We start from the raw sequence: 20,782 nt of genomic DNA on the forward strand, positions 1-20,782 counted from the left end.
CAATTAGTCCCATATATATATATATATATATCGGGGCTCGTCAGACCTTGCACGACTCTTTCCTGTAGCAAGTGGGCTTGCGTCTTTCAGGGCACATTTGGTCTTAATGAGACCTACAAGCAGTAAGTGTCCCTGGAATTTTCACTGCATGACATCCCCTGTGAGCACAAGGGTAGCCTCGCAGATCACTGGAGCTCGTTCTTTCAGATCACATAACTAATCTGAGTTTCCTCGGCTCACCTCCAATTCCCTACTTCATGAGGCTGGCTCCATTTGAATGAAATGTATGAAAAAAGCAATATGGAGGTTCCTGAGATCCTGGATCCTTCATCAACGGATTCCAAAGACTAGATGGGGTGAAGGGGCTTGGGGCTCAGCGCAGGAGTCCAGAGGGATTCGGGAAAGTTAACATGATGAACGGTAGCAGAGTGGCAGATGGCTAAAGAGTCAAACACATTGAGAGGTGAACAGGTTATGTCTGGGCACTCACTTGTGGTTCACCTGGGATGCTAGAACCCATCCTTTGTCATCTGTTATTCCAAGCTTTTGGTTGGGACCACACGGAAGATAACTTAAAGCAGTGAATGTCAGTTTGCTGGGGATCAAGACCTTGGGAAGCTCTCATTGAGATACAAGATAAGAAGTGCAGAGTGAACAAAGGCTATCCAAGAGGCAGCTGGTCTTAGCCAATAACGCTTTTGGAAGTCTTCTGAAGAACAAATGGGTGCTTGTTTGATTATCAGTGGCAGATTTTGGGATTACCTCATTCGTCATTTAACAAATAAGGAAACTGAGGCCCAGATATGCCAGTGTCACACAGCTCATAAGTGACTTAGGCAGGATTTGATCCCATATTCTCCTGTCTTCAAAATGAGGGCTTTGTCCACTACATCACATGTGAATAATTATATCATGACACATTGAGTGCCTCCATTTATTTACAACCCTATATGTTATGAATTGACTGCAGCTTGGTCCTTATCTATTCATTCATTCAGCAAGTGCTTAATAAATGCCTACTATGTGTCAGGCACTATGCTAAGCATTAGAAATACAGAGACAAAGACAAAATGTTCCTTGGCCTCAAAAACTGACATCCTATAACCTCTTTTTACTATGCCATGATGCTGCCTCCAATATTTCTACTAACAGTACTTGGGAAGCATCTCGTTATGATAATTAGCTCATTTTAAGCCTGGGGGACAAGATAATGACCCCATTGGTCCCTCTTTGGCTTTAGGGAGTTCATTGTAGATGCATAATTCTTTTTTCAGTCACCATTGCCTGAGTCTCCAGTTAGAGAAATTGCTAACACTTAGGCAGATTTTTGAATTTTCTGGGTAACCTTACATTTATAGCTGTTTTTAATTATTCCCTGGCCTCTTTGTGTTTGGAAGAAAATTCAGTTTACTAGAAATGTTTGAGTATGTATTCGTATCCATGAATAAATGGGCATGGGTGGGGGGGAGTTGAGGAAAGGCCTGCCCTTTTGCCAGGACTTGCCTCTGCTTTGTTCTTCTGCTCTGAGATGTCTACAGAGCCAATGATATGAAAGGTGATAGAAATGCAAGCTAGGATCCGAATGCCCCAAACTGTCACTATTTTCAGACCATGGACAGCTCTCTCGTTTGTTTTAAGAAGCTTAGCCCTGGGGCTGTGCATGGAGCACCTCTACTGGCTCCTGGTCAGAACCCTGAGGGGCCACAAAGGAGGCACATCCTTATCCAGCTGGTCCAGCCTCAGAACCAATACCCTCCTTCTGCTGCTCTACAATTGCCAGGATCAAGCATTTAATCCCTGAGCGACTTCCAGACCCTTTGCTCCAGTGATTTTTTCCATTATTAAGCAAACCCAGTTTCTCCTTGCTAAGCTCAGTGCCTGTGTTAAAGTTTAGCAGGCTGTGACTTTCATTTCCGAGTCTACATTGCCTAGCCAGGGGGAAGTCAGGACAGACTGAATTATAGCAGGGACGGTGTGCTCTGATGAGGGAGACCTGTGAAGGGTTACTCTTTGGGCCCATAGGACTGCTCATAGGCTGGGATCAGAAAGTAATAGTCACCTTTGTCTTCTAGCCTCCTCCTGCTTTTTTCTCCACTATCATTCAACTCAATTCAATGGAAGAAACATTAAGTGCCTACTATGTGTCTCATGCTGCCCTGGACACTAGAGATTCAAAGACAAAAATGAAAACAATCCCTGCCTTCAAGGAGTTTGAGTTCTCCTGGGCTGTGCCTCATTTGATCATGAAACATTTACCTACTGTGCTCTGGGCCCTGGAGATGCAAAGACCCAAACAAAACCATTCTTGTGTTCACAGATCTAGGTTTACTAAGGGGATTGATCATCAATTAATCAACCAACAAGCATTTCTTAATCACATGTTTTAATGCAAATACCATGTTAGGCACTTGAGGATACTCTTCCCCTCCTCCCCCCAAAGTCCCTGCCCTCGAGGAGCTCACATTCTAACATTACTTCCATATGGGTACATTGTTTGATTCAGTTCTAGTTTCCTGACAATGTTTTCCATTCATTCATCCAACAACCATTAACTAAGCCCATGTGCTAATTACATGGGACAATACAAAGTTAATTAAGAGGTCATTTCTGCTTTTATATAATTTAATTTTTAGCTATTTGTGATCTAACTCAACTTCCAGTGAGGATTTAGCAAAGAGGGTAGAGGTGGGAGGAGGGTGCATGAATTGAAACCAACCATATTATCCCTTCCCTTTCTTTCTAGTTCTCTTTCAAAGTTGTGCCTTATTGAAGGAGAACATGGGTAACAATAAGAAAACCAGTGGTCTAGCCCATGACATTAATGTTTTTGTCCTGCTTGTCCATTGGCCAGAGGCAGTTTGGCTCAGTGGAGAGAGTTAGAGAGATGAGATCAAGTGACTTTAGCTACAGGTCTGCCACACAGGCTTCATGATCCTGGGCAAATCACTTAACCTTCAGTTTTCTCATTCATAAAATGGGTGATAATAATACTTGTTCTACTGGCCTCACAGAGGTCTTGTGTGTGGGGCATGCATTATAAGCCATAAAGCAATATATTATTGCTAATTATTGATGCTTGGCCCACAGGTTCTTCAAGAAGGAACCAAGCCTCTTTGCTCAGTGTTCAAAGAGTGAGAAGAAAAGCATCTGTGAAATTAATTATCTGTTAGTGAAGGGAGAACAAATGACAAAATCAGAGGAAGAAAGGATGGAGTGGGCTAATGAAGAATAATGACGGACAACTCTATAGCAAATTAATTCTTACCAATGAATAACATCATTATTAGTTGATGGCAATGTGAGAGAGAGGGGATCGGGCATGAAGACTGAAAGACCTAGGTTCAAACTCCACCTCTGACATTCGCTAGCTGTGACCCTAGTCAAGTCATTTAGCTTCTCAATTTCCTCATCTATAAAATGGGGGGGGGTGGTTTAGATTAGGTAGCTTCTAAAGTCTTTTTTATCTCTATGTCTAACATGATCATGAATCTACAAGGGCCCTCAGAGATCAGCTAATCTAACCCCCTCAATTTATAGATGGGGAAACTGAGGTTAAGTAAGTTGCCCAGAGTTAGTAGGGAGTAAGCAATAGAAACCCAATTCTGAGACTCAAGAGCCAGAACTCTTCCCACTGTGTGTCACACCTCCCAGCAGGCCAGTGAGGTGGTTACATCCAACAAGAAACCTTTCTTGACTCACAAAAAAAAATCATAGAATTTGAGAACTAGAAGGGATCTCAGTAGTCTTCTAGTTTAATTAATATACAAAAGGGATCTCAATGAATTTCATACCCAACAGATGAAGACCTCCAAGGAAGGGAAGCTCACTACCTTCCAAAAAAGCCTATTCCATTTTGGGATAGCCATCATGGTAGGGAGTTTTTCCTAATATTGACTGAATTTACCTCTTTACAGCTTATATGCACTGCTCCTTGTTACATCCTTTAGACTAGTCAAGCAGGACAAGTCTTACCCATCTTCCCCATAATAGACTCAACTATTCTCATGTCTCCCGTAGTTCTTCTCTTCATTGGGTTAAACATCCCCTTCAACCAGTGGACATATGTCATAGACTCAAGGCCTTCTTTCACCCTGGTTATTCTCCTTTGGCCATTCTCCAACTTATCAATATGCTGCAGATGATGTCTGATGAGGGCAGTGTACAGAGGAGCTCTTACCCTCTTGTTCCTGAAGGTTATGCTACTGTTAATGCAACTCACAACCACATCATGCTGCTGTTTCACTGAGCTTGCAGTCCACTAAAACCCTCAGATCTTTTTCTTAACTATGTTTCCCCCATCTTGTTTTTGTGAAGTTTATTTATCCTTAATGAATATATCTTATTAGATTCCATTCAATAACATTATAACTTGGCAAGATCTTTTTGCATCTTGACTATCATATACTCTGTTGGTTATCCTTCTCAGCTTTGTTCTGTCTGTAAATCCAAATCAATGTTTAAAAATACCATATAGCGGGGGCAGCTGGGTAGCTCAGTGGATTGAGAGCCAGGCCTAGAGACGGGAGGTCCTAGGTTCAAATCCGGCCTCAGAAACTACCCAACTGTGTGACCCTGGGCAAGTCACTTGACCCCCATTGCCTACCCTTACCACTCTTCCACCTATAAGTCAATACACAGAAGTTAAGGGTTTAAAATTAAAAAAAAAAAAGAAAAAAATACCATATATCCAGAGTCAAGTGCAGATCTTCATGTTACTCCCCTGGAGACCTCCTGCCACATATACATAATCATTTAAAACTTCTTTTTTTAATTTAAATTTTAAAATTTAAAATTTTAATTTAATTAATTAATTTAGAACATTTTTCCATGGTTACAGGATTCATGTTCTATCTGTCCCCTTCCCCATCCCCTCCCATAGCCAATGTACAATTCCACTGGGTTTTTTCATGTGTCATTGATCAAGACCTATTTCCACATTATTGATATTTGCACTGGGGTGATCATAAAACTTCTTTTGTCTGTCTGAACATTTTGATAGTTGGGAATACAGCTAACTATGCTGTCTTCTTTTCCATATAGTGTTATCCCCATCACAGGAAAGTTATAAGACATTTTGCCAAAAGTTTTCCTAAGATCCCTCCAGTTGTAAGCAATCCTTCAATCCCTGAATCAACTTTGTGTATATTTTGTGTTCATTTACTTGGGTAAATATTTCCTAAATAGAAAATGGCTTGAAGGCAGAGATCATTTTATTTTTTGTCTTTATAACCCCAGACTCCTGCAGAGGGCCTGACACATAGTAGGTGTTTTATAAATGCTTGGTGTATTGAGTTAACCTAGATCAAATGGTATCCAATTTTACAGAGGAGAAAACTTAAGGTTGAAATAGATGAAGTGGTTACTGGTTACCTAGCCAGTAAGTGAGTATCAGCAATTCGATTTGAACCCATGTCTCCATGACTCCAAGCTCACTTCTCCACCCACAATGCTATAATATCCCTTCTGGGAAAAAAGGGATTGATTTTATGCATGGAACCAAATCTTAAATTGCTAAGTAGATCCTTAAAAAAAAGCCTTACCTTCTGTCTTGGAACCATTACTAAATAAATACTAAAGAGTGATAAGAGTTGGGCAACTGGAATTGTGAATTGCCCAGGGTCTCATAGTTAGAAAGTGTCTGAGGTCATATTTGAACCCAGCACTTCCCATCTCTAGGGAAGTGCTTTCCATCTATTAAATCACCTGGCTGCCCTTGCTAAGTAGCCTCTTAATGAAGGACAGAGATTGGCTTATGGAAGTAGCAGCAGAGTTCCCTGGAACTAGAGAAACAGATTTTTGACTCATTCCCCTGACATGTACTATTTTAATTAGAGACAGACCTGGGAGTCGCAGAGCTGTCCTTTCTCTGTCTCTGTCTGTCTCTCAGTCCCTCCCTCCTCTCCTCTTATTGACAAGATGATTTTGACTATTTTTAGGATCATAAATGGATAACTGACCATCATTGCAAGAAGACTCATGAGTATTGTAACAGTGGAACACAATTGTCTAGTGCAGTGATTCCCAAAGTGGGCGCTACTGCCCCCTGGTGGGTGCTACAGCAATCTAGGAGGGCAGTGATGGTCACAGGTGCATTTATCATTCCTATTAATTGCTATTAAAATTAAAAAAATTAATTTCCAGGGGGCTAAGTAATATTTTTTTCTGGAAAGGGGGTGGTAGGCCAAAAAAAGTCTGGGAACCCCTGGTCTAGTGTCACAAACAGCCATAAAAATGTCAGCCTTGTTAGTGCAGGTTGCTTTTAATCTGGGGATTTCATTCTGTTGGCATTAGAATGCAGAATACTTTCTCTAGCTCATACTAGGTGCATGGAAATGACAAGGATGGTGTGACCTTGTTTACTCAAGTCCTACCTATTCAGATGTCTGTTTTTTCCATTGCTCCAGTGTATTCTGACACATTTACATATAGAAAAATACATAACTCCATGGTGGATGGGGTTGGTAAGGTACAAATTACACTAAAGCAGGGGTCGGCAACCTTTTTGGCCGTGAGAGCCATAAACGCCACAATTTTTAAAATGTAATTTCGTGAGAGCCTTACAGTGCTCACAGTGTCGCTCCTGTAACAGCGCCTGAAAAAAAAATGGACTTTATGGTTCCTGCAGAAAGAGCCATACGTTGCTGACCCTTGCACTAAAGGCTAATGGTTTGGGTGCATATAAGTTTATAAAGTCCCATTTCTGCTACTTACTGTGATCTTGGGGAAGTCACTTAATTAACAAAGCCTCAGTTTCTATATCTGTAAAATGAGGGAGTCAGATTAGATTTAAATAAAGTTTTCAATCTAAATTTGTGATCTCGTAAGTCAGTTCAGAGCCCAAGTTTCTCCATGTGTAAAAGGAGGAGGCTGATTTTGACCTGCACTAAGATTTCTCTCGAAATATCTGAGCTGCAGAGAATCAACCTAACTATGTTTCTAGAGACTCATCCCTAGAGATGGTTAGCCAAGGATGGCTTTTGGAGTCCTTGAGAATTCAGGAAATAGTCTCCTAAGCAATGGAAGCCTTGTGAATCTTTCAGAACCCAAGGTCACCTTGATGCTCCAGTACCTAATTGGAGTAAGCGTTAGTGGAAGACACACATTAGTGCTAAAAACAGAAATTAGAGTTCTATCTAGAAAAACAAATAAGAACAACTGGGGGGCTGTCAGGCTGCTAAATAGCCCTTATGAAACTGATTTTATTCAGATGTTTTTGCAAATACTTTCCCAACATCCTATGACTCAAGGAAGCAATTTTCTCATAAGAAATGAGAATTTATGTCAGAAGATAATTGAGTACTCGTTGGGTAACGAAACCACTTTTCTTGTCTGGTTTTTTATAGAGTGACAGTTACTTGAGTAGCCTTCACAGAATCTCATTTTACGGTTCTGATCGCCTTCCTGTTAATTGACTTAAGTCAGAAAGGGAATGTTCTGTAACTGCTATGAATTTATAATTTGGAAGACGAACACCAAAGCCCACTAACTTGAACGCCAGCCATTGTCTTCCAGTTCTCCAATTACACAGTATTTAGCCATGTATGCTGTTGTTGCCAGCTGAATCATAAACGAGAAGGGTTGAGCTGAGGTTTCTGCTCCATTACTTGGAGTTCAAGGCTTTGGAAGTTCTGGTATGTGTGAGCCTCGGTCTCTTCTCTATGTAAGTGGCTCTGGACTTCCTTGCACACCTTAGGCAGTAGTGTCCACAAGGAGTTTGGGCCAATACATTCATTACCTAATGGGCAGTTAGGTGGCACAGTAATGGAGCACCAAGCCTGGAGTCAGGAAGACTCATCTTCTTGAGTTCAAATTTGGCCTCAGACACTTACTAGCCTCAGACACTGGGCAAGTCACTTCACCCTGTTTGCCTCAATGTTCTCATCTGTAAAATGAGCTAGAAAAGGAAATAGCAAATCACTCCAATATCTTTGCCAAGAGTGGCAATGGGCATAACTGGAAAATGACTGAACAATGACAATGGCCGTCCATTTGGAGATAAGCTTCATTCCTGCATTATAGACCCAAGGTCAACTTCTGGACCTTTCCAGTGAAGTAAGATCTGATAGAGTTTGTCTTCTGTTGTCAGACAGTCATCCAACAGGATAAGCAAATACTCTATGCAAGGCACTGCACCGAGTGCTTGAGATCCGATAACGACAACAACAAAAAGCAAAACATGGTTTCTGTCCTTGAGAAGCTCACATTCTAATGGGGGAAACCATCCTACAAATAAATAACTAGATAGATCCCAGAGTCAGGAAGACTTGAGACAAAAACAAACCTCAGACATCTACTAGCTTTATGAAACCTTTGTTTACTTCAGTTTCAATATCTGTAAAATGGGAACAAGACTACACACCTCCCAGGGTTGATGTGAGGATCAAATAAGATAATAACTGGAAAGTGCTCATCCCAGTGACTGGCGCATAGTCAATGCTATCTAATAATTAGTTATTGCACATGACCGTACAAACACAAACCTATATGGTATAAAGAGGAGGGAGTCTTGGAAATGAGTCATTAGCAATTGGGACACTTGGAAAGAAAGGTTTCCTGTATAAGATTGGAGATGAGTCTTGAAGGGAGCCAGAAATAAGGAGGTAGAGGTGAGAGAAGAGAGCATTCCAGGGAGATGAGAGAGCCAGTGCCAAGACTGGGAGATGGAGGGGGAGAGCAGCAAGAAGGCTAATGTTGCTGGATTGCTGGCTTATAGGTGGAGGGGAGTCATGCGCAAGAAAGGTAGGAAGAGACCAGGTTGAGGAATACCAAAGCGTAGGGAGCTCCCATGCCCATAGATCCCACATCATTGCCATTTTCAGAGGATCAAATACTGCTTGAAAGAAAGGGCGGGGCCTTGGACACTTATTGGGATAATAATCCATCCCTGCTTCACTTTGTCTTTATTTTATCTCTAAATACCAAACACGTTCTTCTCTGTTTGATCCTGGAGGCAGAGCAGCCTGAGGTCATCTGAAGGGTCACTCTATTATTTGAGATGAACTAGAAGGAAGTACTAAGCTAATAAGCACACCATCAGGGAAAGGAATGTTTTCCATTTCTATTGCTAAACCCCAGCACTCCATCATGGTGTGGAGGAGATGGAGAGGCCAGTAGAGTCCAAGCTCTGTTAAGTCCCATTGATCAGGGAAGACATATGGTCAGAGTCTAATGTCCCATTGTGTGTCTGCCCCGTAAGTAACAAGCTGGCTACCTTCAAGAAGCATCTAATGGAACTGGCTTCAGAGGATGAACCTTTAATTACAAAAAAGTCTTCAAAACCCTCTGCTAAGTCCTGGATGAGTTGAGATGCTCATCAGCGAAGGGAGCTCCCAAACCAATAGAATCCCACATCATTGAAATTTTTAGTCTCTTTCTTGCTTGAAGGGAGGGGAAAAGACAACTGGGTGACTCAATGTATAATGAGCAAGACCTGGAGATAGGAGGTCCGAGCTTCAAATCTGACCTCAGACAGTTCCTAGCTTTTGCCTAGCGCTTACCATTCTTCTACCTTGGTACCAATACTTAGTATTGATTCTAGGATGGAAGGTAAGCATTTAAAAAGGAAAGAAAGAAAAAAGGGGGAGTGTGTTGGACACTAATTGGGGTCATTATCCCTCTTCACTTTGTCTACATTTTGCATCTGCTTAAATAACTGACATCAGATGGACCTTTAAGACTTGCACGGAACCTGTGCAGGCTAAGGTGATATTCACAACAAACTGTGAAGTAAGTGAAATCATTATACCTACTTTACAGATGAGAAAACCGAGGCCAAAAGGTTAAGCGACATGTCCATGATCACCATGAACTACCTACTGGTATCTGGGAGGAAATTTGAACTCAGGTCTTCCTGACACCAAGTCCAGCACTCTATTGACTCTACGTGAGCTGCCTCTGCTTCTGGGGGCTGGGACTCTTTCCTTCTTTCTTTGTATTCCTGGTGCCTAGCATGGTGTTTAGTATGTTAGAGACACTTAATAAGTGTTTTTTTTGATTGATCAGTTATGTAGCTTTTTCTAAATGCCCAGCAGACATGGAATTAAGAGATTTTTTGTTGTTCAGGCATTTTTCAGTTGTGTCCGACTCTCCATTTGGATTTTCTTGGCCAAGACAATGGAATGATTTGCCATTTCTTTCTCCAGATCATTTTACAGATGGGAAAACCAAGGCAAAGAGGATTAAGTAACTTGCTCAGGGTCATATTTGTACTTAGGCCTTCCGGACTCCATGCCTGGCACTCCATCTATCGTATCACCCAGCTCAAAAAAGTCTACTATGCCAAAAAGCCACATGGCCAACCAATACTCATTATGGCTTATGAAAGGGATTTTACTTTCACAAATATTTTTGAAGGGGAGGTCTATCCAAGCTCCTCTGCCCTCAGGAAATTATATTTTATTTACTTTGTTTAATTTTTTAAAAATCTCTCAGAAACTAGATAGCACAGTGAGTGGAATGCCAGGTCTGGAGTTTGGAGGACCTGGGTTCAAATCTGACCTTATGCTCTTCCTAGTTATGGGACCCTGAGCATGTCACTTGTTGCCTAGTCCTTACTGCTCTTCTGCCTTGGAACCAATATTCAGTATCAATTGTAAGACAGAAGATACGGACTGAAAACAACAACAATAACGGTGAAACTTCTCACCATACGGAGACAGAGAATGGAATGGTGGGTAGAGCACTGGGCTTGGAGTAAGGAATCTAGGTTCCAATATGGCGTCAGACACTTCCTAACTGGGTGACCATGGTGGAGTCAGCTAGCCACTGGAAATCTCCGTTTTCTCATCCGTAAAATAGGGATGATAATCCTTATACCCTTATTTGCTTACTCTTGCACTTAACTTATCCGTGCAAATGTCATTTCTCCCCAAGAAGAATACAGCCTCCTCAGGAGAAGTCTAACTAGTTGTGTCTGTTGGTTATATTCTGGTATTTCCCTGAATCACAAAGGCGGCATAGTACGGTATCTTCATACTGTCCTCTGGCTCTGAAGATGTAGAACAGAGGTTCGAATCCTACCCTTGCTTCATCGCTCCTTGCTATATATAGTCTTGCTGACTATGTTCCCCTCTCACTCAAGTGAGCGTCTCGTGGCCCGTGGCTGGACTCCCCAAAGCTCACGCTGTCTCCCCTTTATGCCTTTCAGCCTCCCAGTGCAAACACGGCGCCGTGTACGACACGTGCGGGCCTGGATGCATCAAGACGTGCGACAACTGGAACGAGATCGGCCCCTGCAGTAAGCCGTGCGTGGCGGGCTGCCACTGCCCGGCCAACCTGGTGCATCACAGAGGAAGGTGCATCAAGCCAGTTCTGTGTCCCCAGCGGTGACCTCTGCTCAGGGTCAGGACTTGGACCCCCGCACTGAGCAGCCAATGAAGGACTGAGGGCTTGATGCAGATTCTGCAAAAAACACCCCCAGAGTACATATGTGTAAATATACGTGTGTATACACGTCTCCACATACACGTATGTGGAGATGTGTATGCGGAGATGAAAAATCATACGACATTTATATAAACCATAGAAGGAAGAATTATTATATGTATATTTTTTGCTATAAGACATGTATTATTTCTAGAATTCTAATCTGTAAGCCATGGAAGTTACTGTATAAATAAACCCAATGCTTCTAATTTAATCGGGGGGCACGGCGGCCGTCTGGATGGCTTTGCCATGACACAAACTTGGGGGGAGTTTTCTAAGAACCCCAAGTGTCCCAATGGCGCTCGTGTTGACCCCGAACCAGGATTTGTAGTTGGACGGAAAACGCGTCTCTCTGGAGGACGAGGATTTGTCTGCGGGCAAGAGAGGAATGTGTGCCGGGGAAGCCGGCCAGGGAGGGGTCTGGTGGCAGGAGGGGATGGAGGGCAGCCGGGGCTCTGGAGCCGCAGAATTCGATCGTGTTTCCAAGGAGATCTTTGTCCGTGGAACCAAATCAAAGAGCCAAATAAAAGCCGTCATTTTTACTGGATTTTTATGTCATTCTACCCCCCTTCCATACATGGCTCTGATCATGCGTGCACACACGCACACACAACACACACACGCACATCCCAGCCGTCAGAGCGTAGCTTCCCTGGCTGCTAAGTGCCCTGAGACTCGGGTGTTATCCCGGAGAGGCGACGTGCTGCAGGGCAGAGAGCTGGCTTTAGTGCCCCGAAGACGGTGGGAATCCCACTCGGGCCGCCAGTGGCCTGAGCCCCAGGACGAGTCCGCCAGTGACCCTCTCAGAGTCCCCGACTATAAATTCCAGACAAACGAGCCGGCGTGCATTGATAGGAGGAGTTTCCTCATCCGGGAATCCTTAACACCAATGAAACTGCCCTTCCAGGCTGATTCCTCTATGAAACCCCGAGCATGCATTAAGCACCTTCTGTGTGCCAGGCCGTGTGCTAAACGCTGGGGCATAAAGAGCCATTAAAGTCAGCCCCTCTTTAATAGGTGCCCGTGTTTTACTGAATCTCTGGGAGCCAGGAGTCCACACTGTGATCGACAGGTGGATCCTTTGGACATCGGAATGTTCCCAGGGGCCGCGAGGACACAGGAGAGGGCAGTTGGCCCAGGGGGGTATAAACCACCCTGGCAGCCCTGGCAGGGGTCCTTTCTTTCCCTGAGACCTGAGATCTGTGGATCCTGGTCTTTTGTGGGATTGAGACTTGCGGGCTCAGCCTTGCAAGCTCCTCCTGTGTGTTCCTGTAACATCAACAACCTGAACCCAGACCACCATCTCTGATTCTGCTGCCCCTAGAAATGAGGAAGTCCATCATCTTAGTTATCCAGGTTTCCCAGGGCCCAGGAGGGATCCGGGAAGTGGGCAGGAGAAGAAGAAGAGGCTGGAAAGGGGTGGATATCCCAAAGACTGGCGAGGCTTATCATCTAGCAGAGAAGAAGCCGAAACACCAAGCAGCAGTTTGCCTACTCTGGTTGGCTGTGGCCAGGCTGGACCAGAGGGCTGACCATCCTCATTCATTACTTGCCTACAGTTTAAGGGTTTATCATTACCAAATTTAATTAGGTTTTCCCAATACCTCTATCCAATCCCATTATCCCATCTTTGTTTAATACAGTCAAAGCCTTTTAAAGTACCTTCCTGGAGGGGTTATTCCTAGCTTCTCTGGGAAGGGAGACACGCAGTCAGAGACAAACCATTACCCAGCTAAAGAGCCCATAATATACTATCAATCAACCCCAGGTGGGACCTGAAGGGATCTCATCCTTTGACCTGCACGCTCCGGCCTGGGCACTGTTCTAAAGGAGGGAGGGGTCACGTCATCCTCTCCCTCTCCCTCTATACAACATCAACATCTAGTTTTATATTATAACCAGAGACAACCTCGAGAAATCAGAACACGTGAGATAAACAGAGAAGATCTACATGGGTGGCCACTTCAGATGAGTTAACTCGAGCATTTGGGGGAACCAGGAGAGGCTTCTTGAGATGAATCTTAAAGGAATCTAGGCATGCTGAGAGTCGGAGGCTGGAGGAAGAGCATTTCAGACATGGGGAAAACCGGTGTAAAGAGCTGGAGATGATGGATAGAATGTTGTATGTAAGCCACAGACAGCAATCCCTGTGTGCCCTTGGATAAGTCACTTCGCCCCCATTGCCTCACCCTTATCATTCTTCTGCCTTCCAACCAATACTCAAAATAGACTCTAAGACAGATGGTAAGAGTTAAAAATAAAAAAAAGTCAACAGGCCAGTTTGTCTGGATTGTAGAGTACTTGGGAGGTGAGACAACTGGAAAAGAGAGGAAAGGGCTGGCCTGGGAAGAATCTAAATGGCCAACAAAGCACTCTATATAGGCTACATTAGAGATTTGGAGAGAAATTCAGAGTTCATTTAATCCAACCGGAATAAGCAAGAATCCCCTTGACCACTTCTTAAATCAATGGTTACGTGCCTTCTGTTTGAAGTGAAGGGAACCCGCTCCCTCCTGAGGAAGATCATTCTGCTGTGGATGAGTCTATTATATTATTATTATATTATTTTATATTATATAATAATATATTATATTATTATATACATATAATTATAAGGCAGTTTCCCCCGACACTTGTTTCCTGCTTGTCCTATCCTTTGGGGCCAAGCAGAGCAAATTTCATACCTCTCCAACACGGAGAGAGCTACCTCGTGCCACACTAAGTCTCCTAGTCTGGGCTGGATATCTTCAGTCCCTTCAGTGATGTCTAGAGTGTTCTGATTTCCGGTTCCCTCCCTATCCTCGTCATCCTCTTCTCTGTGTTGCTTGCTGTATTCCGCATACAGTATTGGTTCAAACTTGACTAAAGTTTTCCACCAATGATTTGCTGTGATTTGGTTGTTAGCCCGGATTCCCAAAGACTATACCCACAAAGCCTAACCTCTGGTATGTCCAAACCCCATTCAGATGTGAGATCCTGGAGAAAAAGGGCCATTTCCCCCCCTTTCTTTGTATGTTGAGCACTTAACATAGTGCTTGGGGCCCTGGAAGAACTTCATTAATGCTTGTTGAGCTGAAGAGTCTGACTCCATAGAATTAAAGCCACATTGCCCAAAGGCAGCGAGTAACAAAGGTAGGAATCGATCCCATGTCATAGGATCCAAGATATAGACTTCAGAGAGCCTTTAGAGGTCAGCTAATTCAACCCTTCATTTCCCAGATGACAAACCCAAGTCCCGGAGAAAAGGGGGAACTTGTGCCCATCATCACATAGTGAGGGTTGAGATTTGGTTCATAGAGTTAGGTCTGGAAAGAACTATAGAGGTCACTTGGTTCATCTTCTTCTCAACCACACACACATTAACATTTCAGCAAATGACATTCAGAAAGTTAAGTGACATCTCCAAGGTCACAAAGATAAGAAAGCATCAGTGTTGGCATTTTAACTCCAGTCCTCTGACTCCAGAGTCACCACACTTTCTACTGCCCTTTGTGCCCCACTCCCCTTAGTGCCCCATGTGTGTGGACCCATTGTCCCAAGACAGACCAGCTAATTTTGTGCTCTCCACCAAGATGGCCAGTGGAGATAGCCTTTTCTATCCCCAGGAGCTCTCAAAATCTCATATCCTAATTCATGGAAGGATTGTAAGCTGTTTCAGCGTTACCAACACCAATGACAGACTTTTTTAATGTTCAAGTGATAACAGTTGATTGCTTTTCTAACTGACATATTCATTTTTTTTGAGTACTTGAGAACAGACAAACAATAAATTGGGATTAGGAGAGAGGAAAGAGGACAAGAATATATCTTTCATGAGTTTGTTACACATTTCATAAATAATACTGTTGCATCTCAATTAAATGCAAGTGAAAAATTCAAGAGAATTGAGACGATTCATATAAACCATGAGTCTCCTTAGGTCTTGGAAATTAATGGTTTAACATGTTCCCAACAGGCTCAAGACAAGAGATCTATTTGGTGTCTCTCAATATATCATAGTAATTAGGAAGGAAGAATGCTCATGATGACCAGGTAATTCTCCCTTTCCATAGCGGGAATAATGTAAAGATAACATACATTTTTGGGGCATTTCTAGCCTCGAGGCGATTTTCTTCATTCTTTGTTTTTCATCGAATATATCGAATATGATTTCTGAAAATGTCAATGAGTTGAAACTCACTGAAGTAGAAAAATGCAATGTCCTCTATCACTATGAATGAAAGGATTTGTTATTTAAGACAACGTGTTTTTCCCAAACATTGGTGCTGGGCTATACTTTCTAACAAACTAGACTGGCTTCTCGTGCTCTGAGTAACCCCAACATAGGTTTTTGCAAAGGGCTTCACATTATTTCATTGATCCAAATAAATTAAGCCTTGCCTTATTTTAAAAATTCCCAACCATTAATTAACACAGTGTCTGGCACTTAGCAAGCACCTAACACATGATCGATCCACTGATCTGGTAAGTGATGATAACAAAAATGTATACCATCAAGGTCTGACCCATCTCATCTTTGGCTCTCTTTGACCTTGCTGAAATGATTGATTTGGTTTTTTCTATTGGCATAGCAGTGCAAGAGAATGGCCTGTTGCCTTTTCTGAGCTGCACCATATGACGGCAGAGGTTTGGAACCATTTTAATGCCTTTTTCTTATGGCCATTTGTAATCCATTCATTCAAAAATGTGCAAGGCCCTATCCTGGGTACTGGAAATACAAATACTAGAAGGAGCTTACATGACTGCAGGATGGGAGAGCCAACATTTACACATGTGAATAACCGATATTTGAAGGAGAGAGTGCTAAGCCTTAGTGGGGACCCAGGAAAATGGCCCTGAGCTATAGCTTGGCAGGAAGCTAAGGATGCTCAGAGGCAGAGATGAGGCAGGAGGGCAGCTGAGCTTTTGGTTACCCAGAGTAATTTCTGTTCACATGAATATTCTGAATTTGTTCCTTTTTTTCTCTGAGGTCCCTTACATCCCTGACATTCTATGGCTCTTTTGTAGGTAATGACCAAGATGATAGTGTTGGCGAGCCAGCATGAAGGAGGCAACTTTGTGATGGCTCTAAAGGGATGTCCTTACCTAGGAATGTCATTACAGTTCCCATTACAACATCATACAATGAAAGGATTCTGGAGTTAAATTCAGAGCTTCTGGATATGAATTCCTGCTCTTCCAACTGTTATCTGTGTGACTTTGGGCAAGTTACCTATCCTTTCTGGGTCTGTTTGCTCTTCTATGAACTTGGAAGGATTGGAATAGATAACCTCTGAGAGGCTTTTCAGCATGGCCTGTGATTCTAGGATTCGGTGTCTGGTCATTCACTCCAGAGGCATTTTTATTAAATATTAACAATTTCTGAGGCATTGTATTTTGGGTTAGGACAAATATCCCATTTGCCTGTGTGATCTTGGACCAGTCAACCACCCTGGGTCTCAATTTTCTCATATCTAGAATGAGAAAACTAGAATGGATGACCTCTGAGGTCCTTTTCAGGTCTAAATCTGGTCCTATGGTGGAAGGAATAATGGTCCCATGCCCTCGAGGAGCTTGCATTATTGTACTGTGAAACACTGAATGCCAGAGGCAAGACCAGGATACTCAGTGGAATCAGATCTGATGGCCAAGTCACAGCTAACTGGAGGAACCGTGAACAAAACAAACACTGTTTTCTGGCCCTCAGCTTATAAAATAATAAGAGTCAGTTGGTCCAACTCCTTCATTTTACAGTGGAGGAAACTGAGGCCCAGAGAGAAGTGATATATGATCATCATTTTAGAGCTAGGAGAGGCCTCAGAGACAAACTACTATGATCTCTTCATTTTACAGATGAGGAGACTGAAGCCCAGAGAAGGATTAAGTGATTTGGGATCACAGGCCTGGATCTGAGCACTGTGCAGGACCTTAGAGACCTTCTAGTCCAACCCTTCCATTTTACAGATGAGGGGCATTATAGCAAATCAAATGAATAACTATTTAAGGAAACACATCACCCTCATCACTGGATGGCATGGTAAATTCTCGGAGGACAGGAACTATATAGAGCACTGAGCTCAAAAGCAGCAAGACTTGCTCATTTTTATAAATTCAAATCCAGATTCAGACACTTAAAAATGCGAGTCACTTAACTCTGTTTGCCTCAGCTTCTAGATCTGCAAAATGGGCTAGAGAAGGAAATGGTGAGTCATTCTAGTATCTGTGCCAAGAAAACCCCAACTGGGATAACAAAGGGTCATACATGACTGAAATAACTCAACAGCAACAACGCTGTGAGTAGGCCCAATGCCTTGTCATTGTTATACCCATTTTACAGACAAAATAGAGCCTAATAATGTGTCTAGGACACACAGGGTATAAACAACAGAGACAAGATTTGAACTCAGAGCCTCCTGACTCCAAGTCCATCTCACTGACTACCATATTAAGCTGCCTCTATTATGTACTTGTTCTGGGAAGACCCAGCGTGAGACAAAAATGAAGAATCCTCCTGGCTCTCAGGGTTCTTATGCTCTAATGCATGCCTTACACCAAGTAGTGATTGAATGAATATTATTAAATTAATCCAACCCATAAAATAGCTTATGTCTTGACGAGAGGGGGGAAATGAGCTCAATTCCTGCCTCTGTCATAGCAGAGGACTGGTTCTGACTGGAAACTTTACTATAATCCATAAACTGACTGGAGAGGTCTTGCCAGAGGATTTCACATGGGAAATCAGTTCCAATCCTCTTCCTTCCTGGCAACTAGTTTATGCCATTTATAGAGCCTTCCAATTTGGTTTATCTCCACATGATTTTACCAGGGGAAAAAGGAAAAAGTCAGAGAAGGGTTCTGGGTTCAAATTTAACCCCTGTGTAATACTGGGCAAATCACTTCATCTCCCTGGCACCTATTTTTCTCTTCTATAAAAATGAGGGAATTTAACTAGATTTTCTCTGATTTTTAAACCATTTTTTAAACAATAACTATAGTTTTTGACTATAAATTTAACTAAATTCTTATTTAAAATATGTATATATATGACTATAGTTTTTAAGTATAAATTTAACTGGATCTTCCTCCAGCTCCAGACCTATGGAAGCCTCTAAGCCTCACTCGTCTTACCCACAAAACATGGGCTATTGGACTAGATGGCCTATTTGAAGGCTCTTTCATCTGATTGGTTAGAGACAAGTCTCCATCAAAGCCCTTGACTCTTCTTTTCCTTCTCCCATCAAAATTGTGGTGTGTGCATTGAAAAGGGGGAAATTCTAGACATATCATGAACAGATCCAGACAGCTGGGCATAGGGAATGTTTGCCTGGGATCCACTGGGTTGGTGGGATGAAGAATGAAGCCACTGAAATAATTTATGTAAACTTCTTTGCGAATCTTCTTTTGCTGTCATTCAGCTGTTTCAGTCATGTCTGAGTCTTTGTCACCCCATTTGGAGTTCTTTTGGCAAAGATATTGGAGTGGTTTGTTATTTTCTTCTCTAACTTATTTTATAGATGAGAAACTGAGGCAAACAGGGTCAAGTGACTTGTCCAGGGTCACACAGAGAGTATCTGAGGTCAGATTTGAACTCAGGAAAATGAGTCTTTTTTTTTTTAAACCCTTGTACTTCAGTGTATTGTCTCATAAGTGGAAGAGTGGTAAGGGTGGGCAATGGGGGCCAAGTGACCTGCCCAGGGTCACACAGCTGGGAAGTGGCTGAGGCCGAGGAAAATGAGTCTTGCTGATTCCAGTCTTGGTGCTCTAGCCAATGCCCCATTGCCATCTAGCTGGCCTCTTGCAAACCTTACGGTGCCACATTATTGTTGGCTATTATTATTATAATTCGTAATTTGAGTTGTGTTCTCATCTCAGACTCAAGATGTCCAGGACACGGTGGAATCAAAGTTACACTTGAGACCTTTGGCTTTTTTTTGGGTCAATGACTTTCGAGAAGGGTCCAGGAAATGAGTTGGGCCACGTGTCCTCCCACTGCTCCAAGTGGCTCGACATCTGAGGGAGAGCTTGCCTTCCCTAGGGTGATGCTCTCCCAGGCATGGAGGATATCTTGGACCAGCTCCTCAAACATCATGTCTAAGGCGGGACTAGAAATATCTTTCTGCATTTAATTTATTAACCAATGGGACTCTGAGTCCAGGGGAATGAGAGAGACAAGAAGCCACACACGGTGCTAAATGCTAGAAAGAGAACAGTCAGTCAGCAAGTATTTATTAAACTCCTACCCTGTGCCAAGCACGGAGACAGGGAGGGAAGAGGCACTACCAGAGGACCAAGAATGGAAGCATTTTCCAGGGATGAAGGAGAAGACCTTAGAGAAGAGACGCCAATGAACCTCTTCTGTAAAGATCCTTCGATGAATATTCTCTTAAACAGAGCAAAGATTTGTTTAACCAATTAACATTCTCTAGAACATTAAATTTTCAATTTGTCTTTTATACCTGGTCTTGTCTGATGCTCACCACAAGCCAGGAACGTAGATGGGTGCTATTATTATACCTTTTTTATAGATTAGAAAACTGGGATGGAGAAAGCTTAAGTGACTTGCCCAGGGTCACTCAGCCAATAAGCATCTGAGCTTGGATTTGAATTCAGATTTTCCAAGTCGAGCCCTCTATATGCTATGCCAACCAGCTGCCATTGAATTAGCATCCTGTCCCCTAATACAGCCTGGGTGAGCAGGCATCAGCGCCCTCAGTTTTGAACTCCCAAGTAGGGGTGTTTGAGTCTGAAAAAATATAGGAGGGAAGAAATGATGCTTGTGTGTAAGAATTTCAACACAAATTTCCTAAGCTCTGGCTATTTGTCAGGCATTGCGGCTATACAGACCAAAACAAGAGCTCCTGTGTTTGAAGAGTGTGCAGTCTGAGGGGGTAGAGGAGGACATACAACATGATTCACGGGTGAGTCAATGCAAAGGACAAAGAAAGGTTTGAAAAGTGATTTCAAGAAAGAAAGAGGACCAATGACTTGGGGAGTCAGGGAAGGCAACTTGGAGGAGGTGACACCTAAACTAGGTTCAATCAATCAATCGGCAAACATTTATTAAGCATCTGCTATGGGTTGGCACTTCCTTCTTTGGAAGCAAGCCAAGGATGCTTGGCTAACAGGGGAAGAAGGACCCCAGTTCAGATCTGGGAAATAAAGAGAAACATTAGGAAAAGCATTTGCCTCCCATTTTCCCCAGTGGAGCCACACTCTCCTCAGCACAGGCAGCTCTTCTTTCTAGAGGTGCAGATTCCAATTCCTTCCCACCTTTCATTGGGGGCAATTCTTGACCAGTTTCTCCCATAATACCTCTGTGGAAACTGCCGTGGAGGAACATGGCAGTCATAGTGTAGCTTCAGTTTGATGTTGCAGTGAA

The 20,782-nt window shown here is 42.9% G+C and overlaps 1 protein-coding gene across 1 annotated transcript in view; it reads left to right on the forward strand.

The window, feature by feature from the left end:
• Positions 1-11,965, forward strand: part of BMPER (BMP binding endothelial regulator) — a 275,415-nt gene extending 263,450 nt beyond the window's left edge. Inside the window, exon 14 of the mRNA XM_044657986.1 lies at positions 11,147-11,965. Within this exon, the coding sequence (XP_044513921.1) occupies positions 11,147-11,328 (182 nt within the window). The 3' untranslated portion in view covers positions 11,329-11,965. The remainder of the gene's footprint in view (positions 1-11,146) is intronic.
• Positions 11,966-20,782: the final 8,817 nt, after the last annotated feature.

The sequence above is a fragment of the Gracilinanus agilis genome, chromosome 1, assembly GCF_016433145.1.
Source record: "Gracilinanus agilis isolate LMUSP501 chromosome 1, AgileGrace, whole genome shotgun sequence".
Lineage (NCBI taxonomy): Eukaryota > Metazoa > Chordata > Mammalia > Didelphimorphia > Didelphidae > Gracilinanus > Gracilinanus agilis.